This window comes from Sminthopsis crassicaudata, chromosome 2 (assembly GCF_048593235.1).
Source record: "Sminthopsis crassicaudata isolate SCR6 chromosome 2, ASM4859323v1, whole genome shotgun sequence".
Taxonomy (NCBI): Eukaryota; Metazoa; Chordata; class Mammalia; order Dasyuromorphia; family Dasyuridae; genus Sminthopsis; species Sminthopsis crassicaudata.
This window is the reverse complement of record NC_133618.1, coordinates 623,495,969-623,515,317: the sequence shown is the minus strand read 5'-3', so window position 1 is coordinate 623,515,317 and position 19,349 is coordinate 623,495,969. Positions and strand designations below refer to the sequence as shown.

The 19,349-nt window shown below is 32.7% G+C and overlaps 2 protein-coding genes across 2 annotated transcripts; both read left to right on the top strand.

The window, feature by feature from the left end:
• The first annotated feature begins 3,341 nt into the window (after positions 1–3,341).
• LOC141553790 (olfactory receptor 13A1-like) lies at positions 3,342–4,322 on the top strand. The gene has a single exon (XM_074285256.1). It carries the CDS (start codon positions 3,390–3,392, stop codon positions 4,320–4,322), a length of 933 nt encoding a protein of 310 aa, XP_074141357.1. The 5' UTR covers positions 3,342–3,389.
• Positions 4,323–16,993: 12,671 nt separating this feature from the next.
• LOC141553789 (olfactory receptor 13A1-like) lies at positions 16,994–17,926 on the top strand. Its single transcript, XM_074285255.1, has one exon. The coding sequence runs from the start codon at positions 16,994–16,996 to the stop codon at positions 17,924–17,926; it is 933 nt and encodes a 310-aa protein (XP_074141356.1).
• Positions 17,927–19,349: the final 1,423 nt, after the last annotated feature.

The window sequence follows — 19,349 nt, the reverse complement described above, 5'->3', positions numbered from 1 at the left end:
AATTTGGTGATAGTGCAGTTAATGTATTTGAAGGGGAGAATTGTCATGATAAAATAGGTGAAGACTGTGAAGGGACTTAAAGTTCAAGTACAAGAATTGTTCAATTTTCTTTCAGCAAATTATGCATACATGCCAACACACATATACGCATATATGTGCACTCAAATACATGGAGACATATATATCCAAGAATATGAAGGGTTTATGTTTCAATCACTTTATAAAGTGAATTTTTGGGAGAGGTTGGTGAAATTTAGTTTCAATGTGTCAATAGGCCTGCCTAAAAAGTGAAGAAATTCTTTATCTTTGGGAGAGGTAAATATCATTCCACTTTTACTTATTTTGAAATCATGTTTTGGAAAATACCCAAAAACATAATAGAAAGGGAGTTTCACATGCAATCCTTTTTTTTTCTGTTTTTTTTTTTAATAAATGTAAATGCCATTCAATTTGGTGATTATTGAGTTCTGAATAAAATAAAAATATATAAAAAACAATAGAAAATACATGAAGTAGCACAGTGGGATTCTGTCAAAGTAGCAAGTAGCTGCTAGGTAGAAGGACATGGAAGGAAGACTCAAATTAAAATCTGGTCCCAGATAATTCCTGTATATGTGACCCTAGACAAATCTGTTTTCTTTATTTTTCCCTATAACATTGGGATAATAATACCTAAGGTTCCTGAGTTAAAGAAAGGAAGTAATTTTTAAAGTGCTTTGCAAAACTTAAGAATTATATATTATGTAGCTTAAAGTATTGTATTGAAATAATAGCTATTCTTATTAATGAGGATACACTTTTCATACAGAGAAGTCAGTGAAAATAAAGAAATAAGAAAGGCATGAAGTAAATTTACCTTTTTCAGGTATAAAATGGTACATTCCTATATCTTCTCCTTGTATCTACAGAAGTACCCCATTTGCCAAATCATTGATAAGGTTTCCTTGAATTATAACATTTTTTTTTCCTAAGAAAAGTCTGGGTTCTGCTGCCAAAACACAATCTTATCCTCTGAAAGTATATGTATATGGTTGCATAAACAAGGCCATGGGTTTCTCCAAATAAGAATAGGGTAGCTAGATGGTAATCAGAGAATCCCAGCTTTTCTAAAGTAAAAAAGACTTCAGAGTTTATTCCACCTTTAAATTATATCCCTTGTGCTAATTCTCCAACAGGTTCCCAGGCAGCCTCCTTTTGAAGACTTAAAATTAGAGGAATTTAGGTGTTCTTAGATTTGGGGTTAAAAAACTTGGTGTTTTTTTTAATCTGTTGATATGTGGATTTAAACATGGTTTCCTTTGACCTATGTATTTTATTTTCTCCTCTTAAAAACCTTAAAAAAAGAATTCATAAGTTTCACAAAATACTTAATACTAAAATGGTCCATAATAAAAACAAAAGGTGAAGATCTACACACATCCTGCTAAGGCAGCCTGACATTTTCCCACCTGGAGAGTTAGAACTAGAATTAAACAAAAAGGAAAAGAGAGATTTGTAGTGCTTTCCATTTTCTGCATCATTTCAAGTTGTTATTACAAAAATGTGATACTCAGAAATAAGGGCAATATGTTAGATATTCACAGTCCAGTATTATAATTTCCTGTATTCTGAACATATTACCTAAGAGCAAAATTACAATAAAAACACAACTTGGATCACAGGGGAAGTAGAAATAACAGCAATGGCTAAAATCACTTTTATTTAAAATAATCTTTTTTATATTTTTTGGCTTAATTGACAGCATTGCTCATTTAAATGATCTGAAGTTCAAATATCCTAGTGAGATATGCCTAAATTTTAGAAGTCATTGTGAGATGATTTTAAAATCTTCTGGAGTAGAGGTCTACCTAGGAAGGTCTCCTGCTTCCCTATAACTGCAAGTGCTAGCACCTGCTTGGGCTTTGGGAATCTGAATAGGACCCCTGTTCTTCTTCAGCTATCTTGATAGTACTCTTGTCTCTTGGAACTCTGACTAATATCCATTCTCACTTATGACTGATCACCAGAACTCTTCTATGCTCAGGAACTGTAACCTAGATCTCAGTATCATCAGGAGAAATATAGCATCAACTGCACTCAGTGCTGGCACAACATATCTCTGTCCTCTTTTTTTTTCTATTCCGTTGTCTAACACCTTGCTAACTATACTGACAGCTTCTGAAAGTGCAGCTGCTGAAGTTTCATCATTGTCCACTTCAGACACAATGAACCAGGCCAGTTCCCATTTTGTTGTAAGCAATTTCTTGGTGATTTCTCAAGTAGTCCTAATATGAGGATATGTCTCCCTCTGAGCTTTTGATGGCTCTGCTCCTCCAAAGTTCAATTTGAGAAGTTGTTTAAAAGTATTTGGAGGACCTCCTATATAAGACTTTTTTTATTGTCCATATTTTAACATTGTCCCATCCTGACCAATTACTTTGCATTTACTTTATGGGTATTTTGATTTCGTCATCTGTATATGTGTTATTTCTGTTCAGTAGGCTGTAAAATCTTTGAAGGCAGGGACCATTTTGTTTTTGTCTTTGGATCTCTGGCACTCAGCACAATCTCCAACACTGAGCCAGTGTTTAATAAATACTAAGTTGCATTGATTAAAAAAAAAGTATTTGGAGGGAAATCTTCCTATATACTCTTGAGGGTGATTCTGGACTCTCTCACCAAAGGAAAGGACAGGGAACCAAATAAAAAATTAGTTAGTACCTATTATGTTTCTGGAAATTTGCTAAGCACTGTTACGACTATTTCATAATTTGATGTCCATGACAAGTCTGACATAAGTGTTATTGTTATGCCCATGTTTTTGGTTGATTAAAGTTTGAGTCTATAGTTGAACTCAGATCCTCATGACTCTAGGCACATCACTCTATCCACTGCACCATGAAGCTGAGCAAAACAGACAAGCTTTTGTCAAATAAAATATAACCACTTTGTAGAACAAGTGTAACTACTTCATGTCTCTTAACATGTGATAGCCTAGGAAATCACATGTTGAGATGAATTGGGAAGATAAGTAATGGGCATCCAAGCCATGAGATTGCAAATTGTTAGCATGTGTAGTAGCAAATGGTTCATATGGAGAAATGCCCGAAATTGCTTAAAAGAACACATAAAGGAAAAAAAAAACAAGTGGAAGATGAGATCCTTATTATGAATTGATTTAGATTTAATTTTAAGGGATATGAGTTTATCAGGAAGCTGTAACACTTTATATATTATTCATGTTCTCATTTTGAAAATCTATAGTTTGGGTTTATAAGTGTGCCTACATATTTAAGAATTCACTTTTCATTTTCTAGATGTTATCTTCCATCACATTTCTACAGCTTGGTTAAGACTTGAAAGTATAATCCAAGAATCACCTGACTTATCCAAAAAATCCTCCCACATCAATGGCCATGAGTAACTACTCACAGGTGACAGAGTTCATTCTCCAGGGATTCTCTGAACACCCCAAACTCCGGCTCCTATTATTCAGTTGTTTCTTTTCCTTGTATGTAGTGGCCCTCACAGGTAATGTACTGATCATCACAGTCATCAAACTTAACTCAAGCCTCCATAGCCCCATGTACCTTTTTTTGTTTAACTTGGCTACAATGGACATTATGTGTACCTCCTCCATTCTGCCCAAGGTGCTGCAAGGACTGCTCATAGAGAAGAACACTATTTCCTATGAGGGTTGCATGACCCAACTCTACTTTCTCATTTGGTCTGGATCATCAGAACTGCTTCTTTTCACAGTCATGGCTTATGACCGCTATGTGGCCATCTGCCACCCCCTACATTACAGTACCATGATGAACAAGACACTCTGCAATGTGTTGGTAGCTGGCATGTGGCTCATTTGTGCCTTCAATTCCTCCATAAATACTGGTCTAATGACACGACTATCTTTCTGTGGACCTAATATGATTACTCATTTCTTCTGTGAGATCCCCCCTCTCTTGTTGCTCTCCTGTACTTCTACCTATGTTAACAGCATTATGGCAGTCATGGCAGATATATTTTATGGTTTGATAAATTTTCTTCTGACATTGGTGTCCTATGGTTTCATCATCTCTAGCATCCTGAAAATCCAGACATCAGAGGGAAAGAAGAGAGCCTTCTCTACCTGTTCTTCTCATCTTATTGTGGTGTCCATGTATTACACAGCTGTTTTCTATGCCTATATAAGTCCTATTTGTAGCTACAATCCAGAGAGGAGTAAATTGGCTGGTGTGTTGTACACCATCTTAAGCCCAACTTTAAATCCTTTGATTTATACCCTAAGAAACAAGGAGGTCAAAATGGCCATTAGCAAGCTCTTTCTAACTTTTAGAAAGTAAGTAGGAATTTTCCAGTCTTTTAATATTGAATAGAGGTACAATATAAGGCTACTTTATTTATGCCTGTGGTTTAGAAAATAGAAATATTAAAAATTATCTGTATAAAAATATCCTTTGATACTTACCATGATATTTGATTTTTCTGGTTACAATTCTCAGATTTGTAGGAATTCTGATTTTCTTTTAAGTATTGTTTGAATTTGAAAGTTATTTCCAGCTTCATATTGTTTCCTGGATTAGATATGCTTCCTTTTTTAAATTTATTTTTAAAGATTTTTTTATTTTCAAAATATATGTATTGATAATTTTCAACATTCATCTTTGCAAAACCTTGTGTGCCAAATTCTTTTTCTCCCCCACTTTCTCCCAATCCCTCTGTTAGATGCAAATACTCCAATATATGATATGTATAATTTTTCTATACATAATTCCACAATGATCATGCTGCACAAGAAAAATCTGATTAGAAAGGAAAAAATGAAAAAGAAAACTAATACTAACAAATAATAACAAAAAGTGAAAATACTCTGTTGTGAGCCACACTCAGTCTCCACAGTCCTTTCTTTGGATGCTGATGTATCACAAGACCATTGGAACTGACCTGAATCACCTTGCTGTTGAAAAGAGCCATGTCCATTATTATTAATCATTGTATAATATTGTGGCTGTGTACAAATATTCTCTTGGTTCTACTCACTTCACTCAACATCAGTTAAAGTAAATCTGTCCAGGCCCTTCTGAAATCATCTTGCTTATGTTTCTTGTAGGACAGTACAACTCCATAACATTCTTATACCACAACTTATTCAATCATTCTCCAACTAATGAGCTTTCACTCAGTTTCTAATTGCTAGCCACTACAAAAAGTGATGTTACAAATGGTTTTGCACATAATGGATCCTTATGATCTCTTTGAGATATACACAGACACCACTGGATCAAAAGATGTGCCCAGTTTGATAGCTCTTAGTGCATAGTTTAAAATTGTTCTCTAGAATAATTGGATCACTTCACAATTCCACCACCAATGTATTAGAGTCTCATTTTTCCCACATCCCTTTCAATATTTGTCATTATCTTTTCCTGTCATCTTAGCCAATCTGAGAAGTCTGTAGGGGTACTTCAGAGTTGTCTTAATTAGCATTTCTTTCATCAATCATGACTTAGAGCTCCTTTTCATATGACTTGAAAGGGTTTTAAGTTTTTCATCTGAAAATTGTCTGTTCATATCGTTTGACTATTTATCAATTGGCAAATGGCTCATACATTAAATAAATGAGTCAATTTTTTCTATATCTCTGAAATGAAGCTTGCATCAGAATACTTGGATGTAATTTTTCCTCAGAATAATCCACTTTGCATTCTATAACATATTCTAGTTCTTCTTTGGCCACAACTTCCTTCCTTCTCCATATATCTGAGAGGTAGACTATCCTTTGTTCTTCTAATGTGCTTATGTTATCACTCTTTATGTATAAATCATGAACTCATTTATATCTTATCTTGATATAGGATGTGTGATGTGTGTCAATGCCTAGTCTTTACATACTAATCTCTAATGTTCTTAGTGATTTTTGACAAATAGTGAATTCTTATTCAAGAAAGTGGGGTCTTTAGTTTTTTCAAAAAGTAGATTGCTATAGTTATTGATTATTTTGTTCTGTGAACCTAACCTATTAGATTGATTGACTACTCCATTTCTTAGTCAGTACAAAAAAAAATTTTAATGACTGCTGCTTTTAATATAGTTTTAGGTCTGACACAGGACACCTTCATTTGCATTTTTTTCATTAATTCCCTTGAAATTCTTTGCCTTTTGTTCTTCCTGTTAAACTTTGCTATTATTTATTCTAGTTTTGTAAAATAATTTCTTGGGATCTTGATTGGTTTCACACTGAATGAGTAGATCAACTTAGGTAGAATTTTCATTTTTGTTACATTAGCTCAGCCTACCCATGAACACTTGATATTCTTCCAATTGATTACATCTTATTTCATTTGTGTGGAAAGTGCTGGTCTATAATTACATGACTGCAAAATTTAACTAACTATCCTTTCAGATTACATTTAGCTTTTTTTCTTGGTTATATATCATATATATGTATGTATGTATATATATATATATATATATATATATATATATATATATATATATGTTATCTATCCTTCTCTATATCTAATCATTTATCTATATGGAAGCACATCATCTTGACAGAGAATTAATTTCATTTTAAAGTCCAAAAACTTAGCCTTGTTTCAAACTTCTTACACATACAAGCTCTGTAGCCCTCAATCTCTCAGTGTACCAAGTGATGCTTTAAAACTAGCTTCAGAGTAAATCTTGATCTGATTTGATAGAGGTCATTTTCTCATTGAAAGTTCCATATACTAATGAAACCATATGAAGAGTTCCAACTTGTTCTTGAGTAGGCAGGACCAATGTAATAATTTTACCTCAACTAATTTATATATTAAATGCCAAGCTAATTAAATTACCATTTTTTTTACTGAATTAGAAAAAGATAAAAATAAAATTTATTTGGTAGAAAAAAAGTCAAGAATACCAAAGGAAATAATGAAAAAAAGATTATGTAAAGGATAGACATTTAACAATCCAGACCTTAAGCTACAGTTTGAGGCAATGAGTCCAATTCAAAAGAATACAATTCATTACCCAAATGATAAATGGTCAAAGAATATTAACAGACAATTTTTAGATCAAGAAATTAAAGCTATCAGAGGATAAGTGTAGGAACATGGATGAGTAGCTCAATAAACTTCAAACTATTCAGAATTCCCCCACAAACAAAACAAATTTATGCCTTATGGTGAACATATACTAGTGAAAAAACCAAAAAGACTTGGAGCAGAACAGGGGTTCTACTAGCATAACTAAATTCAACCATAATTCAAAATTTCCTTTTGTTCCTTACTTTCTTTCTGAAACAAAATTATATTATCCTTGGTGATGCATCATGAAAGCAAACATAGAAGAAATGCGCAGAATGAAACAGTGTGTGATTTAATTAAAAATACTTAGGAATCTACTGTCATTGTTCATAACATTTGTATTTTCAGCACATTAATTTTATATTCTTTTAAAAATGCTATTGTTTTAAAATATGCTGTAGTTCCTAAAATATATTATGAATTTAATTATCATCAATAAACAAAACATTTTAAAGGCATAGAAGAGCAAAGAAAAAATATTTTGTGTCCCTTTGGAATAGACAATGGTATCCTAGAATCATCATGGATATTGATGGGACAAAATCTATTCCTAAACTGAACTGTAATATCTCAGACAATAGGCTCCTTAAATAGGGAGAACAGGCAATGAAACTGGGGCTAATTTCACAAAACTGTTTTAAAAACAAGCAGAGAGAAAGAAACATAGTCTACAAATGATCTCCCTGCTCCATTCATCTCCTCACTGTCTCTAGAAAATATTGATTTAACTATGAAAAATCAATGTTGGAACATTTATAAAAACTTCATATTATTTAGCTTATATAATGGGAAGTACAATACTGATTCTGAAGACAGATATGTAGTAAACTAGATAGAGTGCTGGACCTTGAATCAGGAAGATCCATCTTCCTAAATTCAAAAATGGCCTCATATCCTAACTTGATATGTGAGTCTAGGCAAGTCAATAAACACTGTTTGCCTTACCTGAAGATGGAAATGGCAAGGCACTAGAGTATCTTTTCCAGATTACCACAAAGAGGGTCACATATAGTTAAACATGACTTAAGAACAAAAAAGAACTCCACATGATATCCATGCTTTTTCTTTTTCCAGTTCACTAATTCTGTTTTTCAAGGATTTGATTTCTTTATCCACTCTATCTTTAAATGAGTAAGATGACTTATCCAGAGATCTAGAAGAAAATTGGGAAAAGTAAAGGGAAGCTTGGCAAGAGAGTCTGGATAAGTCATCTTACTCATTTAGAGTGGATAAAGAAATCAAATCCTTGAAAAACAGAATTAGTGAACTGGAAAAAGAAAATAACTCTCTAAAAAATAAAATTGATGAAATGGAAAAAAATTCCATAGGAAAAAACCACTCACTTAAAAACTCAATTGGACAATTAGAAAAAGATATATAAAAAAGTTAATGAAGAAAATAATTCATTAAAAATCAGAACTGAACAAATGGAAATGAATGACTCAAGGAGACACCAAGAATCAACCAAGCAAAACCAAAAAATAAATAAATAAATAAAACAATGGAAAAAATGTCAAATGCTTCTTGGGAAAACAACAGACCTGGAAAATAGTTTTAGGAGAGATAATCTGAGAATTATTGGAGTTCTTGAAAAATATGATGAAAAAAAGAGCCTGGACAGTATTTTCCAGGAAATTATCAAAGAGAACTGCCCAGATGTTATAGAAACAAAGGGTAAAATACACATTGAAAGAATTCATAGATCACCTACTGAAAGGGAAATCAAAACTCCAAGAAATATAGTGGCTCAATTCCAGAACTATCAGACCAAGGAAAACATAATTCAACCTGCTAAAATCAATTGAAATTTAGAAGAGCCACAATAAGGACTACTCAGGATCTAGCAACATCCACATTAAAGGATTGAAGGGCTTGGAATCTGATATTTTAAAAGGCTAACGAACATGGTATGCAGCCAAAAATAACTTACCCAGCTAAAATAAGCATATTTTCCAGGGAAGAAGATGGACATTCAATGAAATAGGTGAATTTCATCTATTTCTGATGAAAAAAACAGAACTAAACAAAATCTTTGATCTCCAAATATAGAACTCAAGAGAAACCTAAAAAGATAAAAATAAATCTTGTGGACTATATTTCTGCTATAAAGATATGTAAAGAACACATACGTAATTTGTTCTAGGAACTAGAGGTGGAAAGGACATTGTACCAGAAAAAGGGTAAAGTAGGAGTACTACATCTCACAAAGAGGCAAAGGAAACCTATTATATCTGAGAGAAAGAATGAAAGGGGATGAGAATAATCTGTATCTTACTCTCATCAGAATTCCTTGAAGAGAAAAATATTATACATATTCGATTTATAGTGAAACTTTTCCCACCTCATTGAAAAGTGGGAGGGGAAAAGTGAAAAGGACAAGAGTAAGCTAAGCAGAAGGAAATACAGAAATTGTGAAGGAAAGGGGTAAGATAGGGGGAGGATCTCTAAGGTGGGGAAAGGGATACTAAAAACAGAGGGCTGTGAGAAGTAAGTGGTACTCACAAATTTAATAATGGGGAAGGGGTTAAGGGGGAAAGAAAGGAGAAAAGCATAAGCAGGGGTTAACAAGATGGCAAGTAATACAGAATTGGTCATTTTAACCATAAATGTGACTGGGGTAAACTCCCCCATACAGAGGAAGTGGTTTGCAGACTGGATTAAAAGCCAGAATCCTACAATATGTTGTTTACAAGAAACACACTTGAAGCAAGGTGATACATACAGAGTAAAGTAAGAGGTTGGAGCAGAATCTACTACACTTCAGGTGAAATAAAAAAAGCAGGGGTAGCCATCCTCATCTCAGATCAGGCAAAAGCAAAAATTGATCTAATTAAAAGAGATAAGGAAGGGCACTAAATCTTGCTAAAGGGTAGCATAGATAATGAAAAAATATCAATATTAAACATATATGCATCTAAATTCTTTTTTTATATTTTTTATTAATTTTATAATTATAACTTTTTTTGACAATACATATGCATGGGCAATTTTTTACAACATTGTCCCTTGTACTCACTTCTATTCCAAATTTTCCCTCCTTCCCTCCATCCCGTCCCCTAGATGCCAGGCAGTCTCATACATGTTAAATGTGTTATAGTATATCCTAGACACATATATTGTGTGCAGAACCGAATTTCTTGTTGCACAGGAATAATTGGATTCAGAAGGTAAAAATAACCTGGGAAGAAGGACAAAATGCAAACGGTTTACCCTCATTTCCCAGTGTTCCTTCTCTGGGTGTAGCTGATTCTGTCCATCATTGATCAATTGGAACTGAATTAGATCTTCTTTTTGTTGAAGATATATATTAAAACTATCAGGGGAGAAGTTTGGGAACATGGAGGAATAGATTAGTAAACTTCAAACTCTTCAGAATTCCCCTACAAACAAAATAAATGTTTGCCTTAAGTGAATATAGACTGGTCAGAACCCAAGAAGACTTATGGAAACACAGAGGTCTACTGGCATAATTCAATTCAATCATAATTCAAAATTTGCTCTTATTATTTACTGTCTTTCTCAAACAAAATTCTGTTTTCCTTGATTGTTATCAAACCAAACTTTAAAAAATACTCAGAATGTGATGGTTTGTGATTTAGTTAAAAATGCTCCGGAATCTATTGTCCTCACTCATAACATTTGTATATTCAGCACACTAATTTTATATTCTTTTAAAAATGATATTGTTCCAAAACATGCTGTTGTTCCTATAAAATATTATGAATTTAATTATTATCAATCCAAAAAAAGTTTAAAGCATAGAAGAGCAAAGAGAATGATTTTGCATCCCTTTGCAATAGACAGTGGTGCCCTAGGACCATCATGGCTACTGGTGGGGCAAAATTGTTTCCTAAAGTCAGTTGGAATATCTCAGACTTTAGGTTCCATAAATGGGGGGGTTAGCAGGAGAGGAGACATTAAAACTATGACTAATTTCATTCAATTCTTATGGAGAGAAATAATTATAGACTACAAATGAGTTCTGTACCTCAATCTCCCCCACTGATTCTAGAAAAGTTTGGCTTAGCTATGACAAACAAATGTTAAGGAGACATTTATAAAAACTGCATATTATTTAAGCTTACATAATGGGAAGTATAATATTGATTCTGCAGAGAGCTATGTAATACAATAAATAGACTGCTGGGCATAGAATCAGGAAGACTCATCTTCCCAAATTCAAATATGTTCTCACATACTAATTAGAAGTGTGAGCCTAAGCAAGTCAATTAAACCTATTTGCCTTATCTGAAGAAAGAAATGGCAAGCCACTATAATATCTATGCCAGGATAATCCCAAATGGGCTTAAAAAGGGTTGCTCATGACTGAAGAACAAAAATGACATTTCAGTTACTCCACATCATATGAAAAGGATATAGTTTTTGTATAAATATATGTACATATATTATATTTAAGCTATACTTTAACATATTTAACATATATGGACTACCTGCCATCTAGGGAAGGGGGTGGGGGGGAAGGAAGGGAAAAGTTGAAACATAAGGTTTTCCAAGGGTCAGTATTGTAAAACTACCCATGCATATGTTTTGTAAATAAAAAGCTATAATAAAAAAAGAAAAAAGAAAAAGATATAGTCTTATTTTTTAAAATTTATTATCATAGCTGTCTTTACATGTGCTTGGGTTTTAGAGGCTATAGTTAAAAAAATTACACATTGCATAAAGTGAAAGGTCACAGTTGGAAAGAACCAGTGAGAGAGTTTAATTGTCCCTTAGAGTTTTAATTTAGAACAATTGTCCCCAGTGTCCTCTGTAGCTGTTATATGCACTGAGAGACATATTGGACTGAGAGCTTCTTAAAGGCTAGTTGAAACTTGACCAAGAAAATGATATCTGCATTTTTCAAGAAATGAAACTTTTTTAAGTTTTTTCTTCATCAGAGAGCAATTAAGAATATATGATTAATTAAAAAGAGAAAGTTTAGACCAGAAGACTTATTCTGTGAGTATGGGGGCATATGTGAATATGCTAAGGCATAATCCTATTCTTTTGAATTCTCAGGATAACTGTGGAAAATAAAACCATATAAAAAGAAAATATAAGATTCATAGTGACATTTGAATTTTCTCAGTATGTACATTCTTATTGGAATTTTCAATAAATAATGGATTCATAATAGCTTGTGATCAAATATTTCTCAATGTTATATTTTAGGGAAATGATCAAAGCAATGCTCCATTTCTAAACATTTATTTCATTACTCTTTCATAATCATATGAGGCTTAGAATTATAGGAGGGAGACTTTGTGATCACAAACTTTAGATATATGAAAGCCTCTAATAAGGAAGATAGATTTGACAATCTTTTTGTTCAAATATAGGATGTAGTCACACCAATGAAGCCAAGACCAACCATGTGATCTTGAAAAAATCAATTGACCTCTCACTGTTTTAAATGATTTTAAGACGAAAATGAAAGGTAGCATGAATAGAGGAGATTTCCTTATTTTAAAGTTCTCTAAATGAAAGAATTTATAAGGTCCATTTCCTATTTCTGGTTAGTCTTAGAAAGCAGAGACAGAGGCTGTGGAGGCAATTTGCAAAGAAAATTTAGTTTTAATATGTGGGGAAATTGCTCTTATATTAGAATTGAATTTCTGGAGACATGAATAAGAAAAACATGGGATAATTCTCCTCCTGTTTCTGATCATTAAATATAAGATGGTGAGAATGGGGAAAATGAGTTTTGTATAGTGCTTTACCTTTGTAATGCAAATTTTGTCCATTATTCTACATGAAAATGCATGAAAATGAGAGAAGGAAAAGTCTAATTTGGTGATAGGGCAGTTAATGTATATGAAAGGGAGTATTGTCACACTAGGATAGGCCTAGACTGTGAGGGACATTAAAGGTCAAGTACAGGAATTTAAAGATTTTCTTTCAACAATTTATCTATACATACTAGCACACATATACCCACATATGTATACACATATACTTATGTGTTCAAGAATGTAAATGATTTATGTCTTAATCATTTAATAAAGTAAATTTTTTGGAAAACTTGGAAAAACTTGACTTTAGTTTCAATGTTTCAATGGCCCTTCCCCAAACTAAAGAAGTTCTCTGTCCTTGGGGAGAGGTAAATATAATTCCTGTTTTAATTATTTGGAAATCTGGGATTAGAAAATATCAAAGACATAATAGAGAGAGGAAGATTCATATATAATACTCTTTTTTTCTGCATAAATGCAAATTGCATTCTATTTGGTGATTATTAATTTCAGAACAAAGTGAACAAAGCATTCAAAACAAAAGAAAATAGTTACAGTGACCTACTCAGAGTCTGTCAAGATGGCAAGTAGCTGTTAGGTAAAAGGACATGGAGGGAAGACCCAAATTAAAATCTGGTCTCAGGCAATTACTATGTATGAGACTCTGGACAAATCTGCCTTCTTTACTTTTATCTGTAAAAATTGGGATAATAATAATAATTGGCATAACAATACCTATGGTTCTTGAGAAAATAGGAGGAAGTATTTTTTGTAAAATACTTTGCAAAACTAAAGCATTATGTATTATATAGATTGAAGTGCTGTATTCAAATGCTTGCTTTCATTATTGATGAGGATACACTTTTCATACAGAGCAGTCACTGACAATAAAGGAGCAAGAGAGTCAAAAAGTGAGTTTAACTTTTTCAGGTTAAAAATGGTATATTCCCATTTTTCTCCTTGTAGCTACAGATGTACCCCATTTACCAAATCTATAATGGGATTTCACTGAATTATTGAACTCCATTTTTTCCTGAGAAAAGACTGGGTTCTGTTGCCAAAATACAATCTTATCCTCTGAAAGCTGGTCCATTTTGTTGTAAAAACAAGTCCAGAGGTTTCTCAAAATAAGAAAAGAGTTACTAGATGTTAATCAGAGAATCCTTGGTTTTCTGAAGTAGAAAGGGTGTCAGAATTTATTCCCCCACTAAGATTATTTCCCTTATGCAAATTCTCCAACGGGTGGCCAGGCAGCCTCTTAGGAAAATTTAAAATTAGAGAAAAAACTCACTTTCAGGTTTTCTAAGATTTGGGGTCAAAGAACTTATTTATATTTTTAAAACATGTTGATATGTGGATTTAAACATGGTTTCCTTTTTCATCCTATGTATTTTATTTCTCCTTTGGAAACATCTTGAAAAAGGATTCATAATTTTCATAAAATGCTAAAATACTAAATACTAAAAGGGTATATAATGAAAAGAAAAGGTGAAGATTTACACACAGCCTGCTAATGCAGCCTATGTCATTTTCCCATATAGAGAGTTAGAACTAGAATTGAACAGGAAGAAAAAAGAGATATGTAGTGGTTAAATCAGACACTAACTAGTATAAAAGTATAAAGTATAAAGACCATTTTTGTATTACAAGTTTTCCTGATGGGGGCTTTATGCTTGCTATATATTATACAATAAAAAGTGTAGGAAAGTACAGTGACAGCTCACTGAAGGAAAATGAAGAGACATGTCCTTTCATAACAGAACTGAATTGCATTTCTTTTTTTTTTTTTGATAGCATCCTAACATTTTTTTAATTTGAAAATTTTTCACAGTATATATGCATGAGTAATTTTTTAAATAATATTATCCCTTGTATTCATTTTTCCAAATTATCCTTCCCTCCCTCCATTCCCTCCCCCCAATGACAGGCAATCCCATACATTTTACATGTGTTACAGTAAAACCTAGATACAATATATGTGTGTAAATACCATTTTCTTGTTGCACATTAATTATTAGCTTCCGAAGGTATAAGTAACCTGGGTAGATAGACAGTAGTGCTAACAATTTACATTCACTTCCCAGTGTTCCTTCTCTGGGTGTAGTTATTTCTGTCCATCATTGATCAACTGGAAGTGAGTTGGATCTTCTTTATGTTGAAGATATCCACTTCCAACTGAATTGCATTTCAAGTAAAGAATTAGACTCGATAAGTTATACGAGAAAAACAATTGAGAAAATATAGACGTTGCAAAAAGTTTTAGTTTATGAGAAGCTTTCTATACAGTGATCTGAGTGCAGATTTACTAGATTTTTTTATGAAATTCAATATTTTTCTTTTAAAATTAAATTGATCTGTATATGGAACTTAAACCTTTATTTTCCACCCCTATTTTCCTCTCTAAGGTAAAGTATTGCTCTTCTACAATTTTGACTTTGATTCCAATATTTGAAGACATATTTTTGTCCCAATTCTATGCCCTTTACATGGAAATGTCCTTGGGTCATTCAGTAAACTCTCATACTTTTTTTTAATCCACTCATTATCCTGGTTTCAAATTGTTTATATTGTTTCAAAAATGTGATATTCAAAAATAAGTTCAATATGCTAGATATTCAGAATCCAGTATCATTATAATTTCCTTTATTCTGAGCATATTACCCTAGAGCAAAATTATGATAAAAACATAATTTGATCACAGGATAAATAGAAATAGTAGAAATATCTAAAAAGCCTTTTTATTTACAAATTATCTCTTTTTATACTTCCTTGGCTGAATTGATAGCAAAGCTTATTTAAATGATCTGAAGGTCAAATATCCCAGTCAGATATGCCTAGGGACCAGAAATCATCGTGAGAGATATCATGATGTTTTTGAAATCTGCTGCTGTTATCCCCATTTTTCCATTGAGGACACTGGGGTCAAAAGTCTTTGAGCCTGTATTTGAACTCAGATCTTCCTGACTCTAGGAATAGCATTCCATTCATTGCACCACTAAAATGAGCAAAAAGGAAAGCTTTTGTCAAATAAAGTGTAAGTAAGTAGAACAACAAGTAACACTTTTATTCATTGAACATTTCCATAAAATACATAATACTTTCTAAATGGCAACTATGGATAAAATTCTAGAGAATTAAATATTACATTAGTATTGTCATCTCATTGTTCTATTATTAGCTAGCTTTGTAGAACTGTGTGGAACATAGAAAAATTAGTTTCATGGAGAAAATAATTATAACTGGGTTACCAAGCAAGAGGTAAAGCTTTAACTATAAAAAGAGAGAGAGGAAGAAAGAAAGAGAGAGGGCAGAAGTGAATGAACAAGAGACAGAGATAGAGAGAAGGGAAAGACTATATGTAGAAGTATTCACCAAACATCTTCTATAGGCATAGTACACTGCTGAGGACTAAAGGGATCACAAAAGATGTATAAATATGGCTTTCTGCATGAACTCTTAAAACTTTAAAGGAAGCTGAGACTTGTAATTTCTAGTCTCTTAAGTTTTTGTCTTTTCATTTATAAAATGGGGAATGATTGAGTTACTTCCCAAGGTTATTGAGATTTGAAATCTGAAAATAAATGTGTGAAAGCCAATAGAATGTGAATTTCAGGAAGGAAGTTAATATCTTAACATAATATTTTAATTTCATCTACCATGTGTCAGAATAACAATATAGATTATCTCTATATATGTATATATCTACATATAAGGAAACATATATGTATATACATATATGTTTATGTGTATATATGCATATCACATCTGTGATATATTAAGAAAACACATGCTGGGATGGATTGGGAAGATAAAAAAATGTGCATCCAGGCCATGGAGGACCCAGATTGTAAGCATGTACAGCAGAATCTGGTTCATAAGAAGAAATGCTTGAAATTAATGAAAAGAACACACAAAAGGAGAGAAGCTAGTAGAAGATGAAATCCTTAATGTGAATTAATTTTGGATTTAATTTTAAGGGATCTGATTGTGTAAAGAGTTTATGGGGAAGATGTAATGCTTACCACTTTACTATTGTGTTCTTGTGAAACGGAATCTAGTGTTTGTGTTTCATGAGTGTGTCTACACATTTAACAACTCTCTTCTCATTTTCTCTCATTATCACCCACCACATTTCTGCAGTTTGTTTGACACTTGAAAGTATAATTTAAGAATCTCCTGTCTGATTCAGAAAATCCTCCTACATCAATGGCCATTAGTAACCACTCACAAGTGATAGAATTCATTCTCCAGGGATTCTCTGAACACCCCAAACTTCGGCTTCTATTATTCAGTTGTTTCTTCTCCTTGTATGTGGTGGCCCTCACAGGCAATGTCCTGATCATCATGGCCATTATACTCAATCCAAGCCTCCACAGCCCCATGTACTTCTTTTTGTTTAACTTGGCTACAATGGACATTATCTGTACCTCCTCCATTCTGCCCAAAGTGCTGGAAGGACTGCTCATAGAGAAGAACACCATATCCTATGGGGGCTGCATGACTCAGCTCTATTTCCTTATTTGGTCTGCATCATCAGAACTGCTTCTTTTCACAGTCATGGCTTATGACCGCTATGTGGCCATCTGCCACCCCCTACATTACAGTACCATGATGAACAAGACACTCTGTAATGTATTGGCAGCTGGCGTGTGGCTCATTTGTGCTTTCAATTCCTCTATCCATACTGGTCTAATGACAAGACTGTCCTTCTGTGGACCTAATGTGATTACTCATTTCTTCTGTGAGATCCCCCCTCTCTTGTTGCTCTCCTGTACTTCTACCTATATTAACAGTGTCATGACTGTTATAGCAGATGCATTTTATGGTTTCATAAATTTTATTCTGACATTGGTGTCCTATGGTTTCATCATCTCTAGCATCCTGAAAATTCAGACATCAGAGGGAAAGAAGAGAGCCTTCTCTACCTGTTCCTCTCATCTTATTGTGGTGTCCATGTATTACACAGCTGTTTTCTATGCCTATATAAGTCCTATTTGTAGCTACAATCCAGAAAGGAGTAAATTGGCTGGTGTGTTGTACACCATGTTAAGCCCAACTTTAAATCCTCTGATCTATACCCTAAGGAATAAGGAGGTCAAAATGGCCCTTAAGAAGCTCTTCCTAACTGTTAGAAAGTAATAAGGGATTTTCAAGTCTTTTCATATTGAATACAGGTACAATATAAAGCTATTTTTTATTTGTGGCTGTGTTTGAGAAAATAGAAATATTAAAAATGATCTGTATTGGAAATATACTTTGATGCTTATCATGATCTTATATATTTATGTTGCAAGGCTCAGATTTAGGTTACTGATTTTCTTTCAAACATTATTTAAATTTGAAATAGTGAGTACTACCCCTGAAGTCAGGAGAATCTGAGTTCACATCTGGCCTCAAACATTTAATACTTTTTGGCTGTGTGACCGTGGGCAAGTCACTTAACCCTAAGTGCCTCATCAAAATAAATAAATAAATTTGAGATAGTACCAGTTTCATATTGTTTCCTGACTATACTTCCACAACAGAAAACATTAATTAGATATTCATTCAGGTTACATTTAGATTTTGTTCTTTTTTTTTTAAATACCAACTATATATCTCCTATTTATCCTTTTATGTAATCATTTATCTAAATGGAAGCATATCATCTTGACAAAAACTGAATTCCATCTAGAGTCAAAAAACCTACATTTAATTCCAACCTCTTACACATGTAAGCTCCAAATATCATAATAAGCCTCTATATTCTTAGTATTCCAGGCAATCCTTTTAAAAGTAAGTTTTAGAGTAAGTCTTGATTTGATTTAATAGAGGTCTTTTTCTTATTTAAATTTCCATATATTAATGAAATCATAAGAACAGTTTCAACATGTTCCTGGGTAGGCAGGGTCAATGTAATAATTTTACCTAAACTAATTTAGGTATTAAATCCCATGCCAATTAAATTACAAACACATTTTATTGAATTAGAAACAAATAAAAACAAAATTTATTTGGAAGAACAAAAAGTCAAGAACATCTAAGGAATTAATGAAAAACATATGTAAAGAATGGAGGTTCGGCAAACCAGAACTTAAAACTATAAGTTGAAGCAATGATTATCAAACATATCTGGAATGGCTTAAGAAATTGGAAGGTAGATTAATACAAGATTAGGTGCAAAATATACAAGAAAAAATAGGTATAGAAACCTTATACTTGTCAAATGTAAAGATAAGTTTTTTTGGATAAGAATTCATTATTTAATAAAAATTCTGGGAAAATTATAAAGTATTATGGCACAAATTTGGCATAGACTAGTATCTTACCCATGTACTAAGAAAAAGTTCAAAATGGATATATTACCTAGATATAAAAATAGATAATACAAGAAAATTAGATTTATATGGAAATATTTCTTTTTAGACTTAACAACTTATGAATAAACAAGAAATATAGAGCAGAGGAGGGTAAAATAGATATTTTCAATTACATTAAGTTAAAAAAATTGCACAAATAAAAGAAATATAGCAAGGATCAGAAGAAAAGCAGAAAATTGGAGAAATTTTATAGACCATTTCTT

What these genes read in the sequence shown, in the direction of transcription:
- LOC141553790 (XM_074285256.1), top strand. Translation starts at nt 3,390, where the DNA reads ATGGCCATGAGTAACTACTCACAGGTGACAGAGTTCATTCTCCAGGGA.
- LOC141553789 (XM_074285255.1), top strand. Translation starts at nt 16,994, where the DNA reads ATGGCCATTAGTAACCACTCACAAGTGATAGAATTCATTCTCCAGGGA.